This window comes from Triticum dicoccoides, chromosome 2B, assembly GCF_002162155.2.
Source record: "Triticum dicoccoides isolate Atlit2015 ecotype Zavitan chromosome 2B, WEW_v2.0, whole genome shotgun sequence".
Lineage (NCBI taxonomy): Eukaryota > Viridiplantae > Streptophyta > Magnoliopsida > Poales > Poaceae > Triticum > Triticum dicoccoides.
In genome coordinates, this window is record NC_041383.1 from 1,493,463 (window position 1) to 1,500,490 (window position 7,028).

The following is a 7,028-nucleotide window of genomic DNA, read 5'->3' on the forward strand; positions in this document are numbered from 1 at the left end:
AAAGGATGGATACATAATTGAAAGCACATTGGCATTTTCTTTATTTGCACAACAACAAAAGGAGCGCCCTTTTGATGGATACATGAAGAGAGCATCTTCAGGTTTCCGCCGGAACTGAGATTGCGCATTTCCCGTGATCATGTATATGAATTTTGCATGTATAACTGCACCTGCTTCCCCAACCTAAAAGTTTGAACCCAAGCGCCGCGGGTCTCGAAAGAATTCCGAACATTCTCAGGTATCAGAAACGAAAGATACATTTGTTTGTATGTCACATGGCAACATACCAGCGTTGCGACGGATATAGCAAAATTAGTAAACCCTAAGAAGAGGATGCAACATAAGGAAGGATACACAGAGTCATTGACAGATGACAGGGAGGGAGGCTGGCTTTCACCAAACAATAGTTACAATAAGAGCCGGCCTCCAAGATTCATTCCTTGCTTCAGATCCTAGATTGACAGGGAAGCTTCTCTCTACTCGCTGTGTGTACCTTCTCGACGCCCACCCAGACGGGATCGAGGGCGGCTTCTTTCTACATTCCCGACACCACAAAAGGGAACCAACCACCCTACGTCGCCACTGGAGCGAGCCTGACGACATCCCAGGCCACCCTCATCACGCCGCCGTGCCTCGACTCCGCCTCCTGGAAAGTCCTCCCGGATGCCTCGGAAGGGTGGGGGAGCTCCCTCCACTTCTCAACCTTGAGCTCGGTGACGTCGATGATGCAGATGTGGCTCTCTGCCAGGCTCTTCCCCTGCGCCCTGCCCTCGACCTGGAAGATCTCGCCCCTGCCAACTTCGCTCCCTTCGTTGTCCATCAGCAGAACGGGGCGGCCAGGCTCGAATGACAATGATCTTGTGAACGGGCGGCTCGTCATCATGTCTTGTGTACTTTGCTCGCTCGAGTCTGGGGTAACGAGCCTGCTGCTGCCCTTGGAGTTGGATAAGCCTAGAGCATTCAGCACCCTTGAAGGCGGCAGATAGCTCTCCTCGCCGGCACTCTCTGAGGAGTCGCCCAACTGAGAAGTAGCTGGTGTAGATGACTTGTCGGCACCCTCGCCATCGTATGGCACTCCTCTTTCTTTCGCGATACGAGCAAGCTTGGCTTTTCTGTTGTTCAGCCTATACAGAATTTAAAAGAAAAAGGCTATTATTACAAACAGATGAGAAAGCAGGCACAAAAAGGCGATCTGTATGAATGATATAGAAACAAGTAAATTTGAAGGGCTAAGAGTTGGTCATATTATGGAGCAGTACATTCCTAGGAAAGAAGACGGATAATTTCACCTTACCAATTCTTTAGTTGTGATGATGTGATCTCCGCACCCTGAAAAGCAAGGACGCATTTTCACGAATCAGACGAGGCACAAACTAGTTAAGTCAGACCTAATGAAACATTTACCCAACTGAAAAGGCATATATATCATTCGCAACAAGAAAAAGAATAAAAGGCATATAATATATAATACCTTCCCACTCAGCTTCTCTGCCCATGTCTGAAGGGAAGCGGCATTCTTATGCATCTCGGGCTCATCAACCAGAGCATTCTCAATTTCATTTACCTGCCCGTCATTCATGATGGTTCGCTTCTTTCCTCTCCTACTAGGCTGCCTCTCATCCTCGTCCCGGAGACCACTTTCCTTGGTAGGTTCTGGTGTTTTGAAATGGTCTACACTTCTGCAGCGCGGGACCTCCATGCTGGTAGCAGTACTGGGACCCGGATAGCCCGCGCTAGTCGTCCTCGCAACACCAAGATGGATTAGGTTCTGACCGACTGAATTTTGCAGGACCCCACCATTTGTAGTGGCACGGTTTCTTGGAGTCTCATCCCTAGCATTTCCATCTTGTTTCATGGGGGGCGTCGCCATAGACTCTTCGATGTTTTGCACATCCTGCTAGCATCAATTTTGGATTGGGATCAAATACATTACCAAGTCAATGGCTAATATTAATGTAATCGATAATGTTACCTTAGGAGGGCCATCCATATTGGGATCTGGAACGCTAGCCCTTGCTGGCTGGGGCTGGGGCTGCTGCACCGGTTGCAAGTCTACCTTCATTTCTGATGTGACGTCACTTTTTGCCACCTAAAACATCACATAAGGAAATCATCTAACATAAGAAAATGAGGTACTGGCAAAAACTTTTGAGTAGACTGCTAAGAAGTATGAAGCTGGCACCCAATGCATGGTTCCAGGCTATTTTCTAGTTTACACACTGAGCACACCCATCACACCAGCCATACAAAAGAAACAATGAATTTGCCTGACGACATTATGCACTTTAAAACTATACTTGCAGAAATGTAATTTACTAATTTTACAGATTATCTCTTGAGAACCAGAGAACAGAGAGCCTAAACATAATGCTTTGGTATGATCTTTGAGATCAGTGCGTAAAGCAAACAAACCTGCGATATTCTCTGTCCAACTTGCGATTTACACCAACGTTGCAACTTATAAGCAAAATCACTGCAGAGAGGAAAGGTAAAGCTTAGAGAAGCGTCAACAAAGAAGTTGTCAGGTGAGGGCAACAAATTTAAACCAATCAGGCATACAACAAGAAAAGTATAAAATATTGTTTCTATGTGGCACACCAAGGACCAGTCAAAATGATATTACCCACCTTAATAGTTGCACATCTTCCTCATTTAACAAATTACCAGGGATTAATGATTTAGCATAATGGGACAAAGATCCTGCAAAACCAGCAAAAGGAGACGTTAGATATGCAATGCGAGGAATTAACATAATCACAACAAATTATAAAACAAAAAATACAAGTGACTGTACCCAAGTTTGTACAAACTATAGTGATCTCATCAGCTGCTGGATGGTCCAATGATGGCTTGGGACTCTCTGATAACAAGTATTTCTGAAATTTCTGAAGAAAGAGGTCTCTTTCTTGCTCTGTTAACATGCATGACAACGGAACTTGCGTTTAACAAGGTTACACAAAAAATCATACGGCATCTCATAGCAACTAAGAGAAGTTCTGACCTTCGCATATGTTTGGAACAAAGACGTGCAAATTTGCTATTATTTTCACCACACAGGATGTTCTTGTCTGTGCATATTGTATTGAAGGCATGCTGATAGAGCGAAAATTGCATGAATAGTTAACTTTAGCTTCAGTCAGCATATTTGAAGCAGCTAACAGTGCCAGGTCAGCTGCACCAAATGGATCATAATCCAGATTAGCATCATCTTCTATCACTGGCAGATCGACAGAGCACCAACTCGAGACAAACTCATCATGAGGAGTCGCCAAAATTTGCGTCAGAAAGGGAATCTACAGAAAAGATGAACAGAATTGAATTGGTAACAGTTTTGCAGTTGCAAAAGGACTATATATAACCCTATCAAGGTAGGTGTTAAAAGAAGTTGGTTTCAAAGCTTACAGTATTAGTTATGAAGGAAGATCTAAAGTTTGAATCATCAGAAAAGACGTCAACGAGGCGCAATGCACTGATAAGCACAGAACCCACGGGGTAACTCTTATCATGGGGACCGGCAGCAGGTTTTTGTTTCCTTCCAAATGCAATCTTCAGCAAATCAAGAACCTGCAGCAATCATTGTGATAAATTTGATAGCAACTGAATGATATTTTCAGATGCTGCAAAAAATGAGTTATTTCATCCCCAGCTGTGGTCAGAACTAACCTCCAGCCCTAGTTGCATGCTCTTTGGTAAAGTGGCGACTTCATCGAGGTAAGAAATACTTTCAGATTCACACAGTTGTAACAGCTAGAGAATGTTTTATACCAGGCATTAGTTATAAACTCAACACTGGCAGTACACAGTACTAGTACTTGAAAAACAAAGTAATTCAAGACTCACAACAAACTTACAATAGAAAGGATTTTAGCCTTCTGTCTGGAAATGGAAGAAGCGATGTCAGTTGATCCTTTCAGCCATTCTGGAACACCTAACTTCAATATCGTAAACGAGAGTGACAGTATACCTCCATTTCTACAGAGCTCCTGCATTTAGTAACTTCTTAAGTCAATATCCTCCAAGGGCATACACGATGTAATGATATACAGAAACAGTAACATATTTGAGTATGTACTCACTTCTTTTAGTAGAAAACAAAGGAAGATGTATGTGTCACTAAATTAAAGTATTATTCCACACACTAGATTAGTCTAGGTTAATCAGTTAATCTATTTTCTGGAAATCTTATGCAAGGGGGTAACGAGATGGAATTGAACTAAAACTGGAGAACAAGTAATGAGTTTTTTTAGGGAGAGAGTTAGTGTGATATAATTCTATTTGCATCACTGGTCAGTATGCCGAAACAAGTATATCTTGATAAATCATAAAGAAGAAAAGGAGCTCACATTCAGCAGTTTTTCCGTTACAAGGAAATGCATTTCAAAGAAAATACAAGGAAATGAGACGCATAGGGATATACGGGACCTTGTTTTTTAAAATACGATCTCGGAATAACTTCTGCTGGCACAGTGACAAAAGAAATTGCAATGATGCTTCACACTGTTGGCATATGAAGTAAGTGAGTTGTGAGTCAAAAGGGCCAACAGGAAAGGCTTTGGTGCCCAATGTTGATAGCCTGACACTCAATAACCTCATATCTTCGTGCAGACTATCAAAGGCTACATCCATAAAGATATCAACCTGACCACAAAACAGCAAATATTAACAGCGATGAACAGATTGAATACAAAGTACCTAGCAGGCAGATCTATGTCTTGCTGGTATAACATTCATATCAAAGGATGTCATAGTGATCCAGGGAGTACACAAAGAAAGAACTATGCGAAGGTCAGGTGTTTGCTTTTTTTCTACCGAAATATCTTTCTACTGAGATGTATAAAGGAAACAGGAATCAATAACTAAACAGTAGTCAGCAAAAACTTATCAGCAACGAAGGTTCAGATAGCCCAGTAGAATAGCTAAAGGAAGTTAAACACTAACATAATCTCTTAGTATTATATAATAAAATGATGCCTGCGGATAACAGCCTGCAATAATATAGCGCAGAAGTTGACACATTTTAAGAACACTACTAATTTTAGCTCAGATTGGCCAGGGAGCTACACTTGTTACTAATCTGGTTGAACCACAAAATGCCACAAGTATAAATGAATCTGATTGGAATCTCTAAGAAAAAAGTTGACACTCCGCAATATGTTACAAATTCTATTCAGGATGAGGACAAAACCAGCGATAAACATGTCATTATCATTTATGAAATCAACTTGCAGCGCAACAGGATTATTACAGAAAAGTTGGCGTGATGATGAAAAACAACAAAATCTGGGAGTTCAGAAATCAAAAGCAATGCAAAATAGGTGCGAGGTTAAAAAATACTCCCTCCGCGCCATAATATAATATCTTTTTTGACACTATCATAGTGTCAAAAAAGATCTTATATTATGGGACGGAGGGAGTAGAATTTAAACATTAACATGCTATAAATTCTGAAAGCTAGTTACATGCTTTTATATTTCACAGTTTCTTCAGAATCAAGCCATGGAACGAAATAACCACTAAATTACCATATGGGTTACCTACTACTTACCTTTGGATGTGCAAGAAGAATATGAACAAGTTCATGCCACTGAGATGAGAAGTAACTCGTCATCAGATGAAGACTTCCTGCTACGAGTGATGAATGTATGAAGGGAGAAGCGCCGAGATGATCTTCCTAATTTAGAACAATAGCTGTTACCAGAAATTAGTATGAAATGGTAACAGTTAAGTATAAGCATGCCGCCCTCAATGAATAATTTGGTGGTTGCCGAACCTTCTTCCAGTGGGACAGAACGGATAGCAGGTAGAATATCAGGTCCATAACTTGTTCAGATAACTTGACATCATCCAGAAGAACCTGCACGAAGATAAAGAAGCACCGTGACTCAATGCCCGTCTTTTACTCATTTAGCATTTAATCATATCATACAGTAAAACCAAAATTACTGAAGGAATTAAGCTTTATCGGAGACAAGACAGAAAGACCATATGATGTGACTCACGAGTCAACTATGACATGGAGAAAGAGAGCACTCGCGGAACATCAAGATTCAAATGAACAGGGTAAGAAATTCATATATGATGAAACGGACGAGCCAGTGTTAAATAACGAGAAGTTTACCTGCTCCAGCTTGGTGTGGCGAGTTGCTAGCTCAGACAAGCAATGCAAAAAGCGCACGCCACGGAGCACATATGTCAAATCTGTGCCTCTTCCGATATCCAAACTTAGAGCAAGAAGATGGAGAGGAAGCGACGAGACAAGCTTCTCCATGTCCACCTGCAGAGAAGACGCGTGAGCGAAAGGGTGGCTGAAACAGGTGTGAACATTGTACCTCCTAACAAGCAAGCACCTGCTCTGGACCTCCGTTTTGCGCCTTGGACTGCAAGACGAAGCTGTCGGACTCCTTGAGCATCTCACCAAGTTCCCTGGTGGTCAGCCCACTAAGGTCTTGGACAGCTGAAATCATGTCAATCATCTGCACCCAACAATGAAAACGTAAGTAGTTTTCTGAAATCATGTCGGATTCCGAACTGACTCAGAGCCTGTGCATCATCATTTGTACAACAAGGAATGCAGCATGGCATTCACAAATTGACTTATATTACTGGATCTGAATGCTAAATAAACGAGCATTGCCGCATCATCACAAACTAGACATGTCGGAAAATTTGGCCAAAGTCAGTCAGTCAGTCGCTCACTCACCAGGTAACTAACTAACTAATTTGCTTGGAGCTTAAGCTTATTGTACTCTTTGTTAGCTACAGTAGTAATAATGAAAATCTAGCGAAAGTCGGCGGCGGCTGAGGAATACATACATACATACATAGATACATAGATAGAGTGATGAGAAGGAAGAAATGCGCACGCACGCACGCACCTTGTCTGTCCCGATCTAGGTGAAGCTGGAGGCCGGGGGCGGAGGCGAGAGCGGGGCCTGGGCGGCGGATCTGGCAGCGTGGGAGCTCGGTGGCGGTGGGCCGCGGCGGCGGAGGTGGTCGGGGACGGGGACGGGGACGGGGACGGCGGAGGG

The 7,028-nt window shown here is 42.7% G+C and overlaps 1 protein-coding gene across 3 annotated transcripts; it reads right to left on the minus strand.

Annotated features, from left to right (window-relative positions):
• Positions 1-219: 219 nt before the first annotated feature.
• LOC119361629 (nodulin homeobox-like) lies at positions 220-7,028 on the minus strand. 3 transcript variants are annotated; one of them, XM_037626760.1, is made up of 17 exons: positions 6,876-7,028; positions 6,348-6,473; positions 6,119-6,274; positions 5,771-5,854; positions 5,546-5,671; positions 4,423-4,638; positions 3,852-3,983; positions 3,664-3,747; positions 3,403-3,564; positions 3,002-3,293; positions 2,795-2,911; positions 2,628-2,700; positions 2,413-2,473; positions 1,973-2,089; positions 1,472-1,894; positions 1,295-1,329; positions 220-1,124 (listed from the first exon to the last, which is right to left on the minus strand). In XM_037626760.1, exons 2-17 carry the CDS (start codon positions 6,471-6,473, stop codon positions 572-574), a joined length of 2,757 nt encoding a protein of 918 aa, XP_037482657.1. In that variant the 5' UTR covers positions 6,876-7,028; the 3' UTR covers positions 220-571. The 3 variants fall into 3 exon arrangements, with proteins under 3 accessions (XP_037482657.1, XP_037482658.1, XP_037482659.1); XM_037626762.1 differs by having other exon boundaries at positions 989-1,124; positions 1,290-1,329; XM_037626761.1 differs by lacking the exons at positions 6,348-6,473; positions 6,876-7,028 and having other exon boundaries at positions 5,546-5,688; positions 6,119-6,166.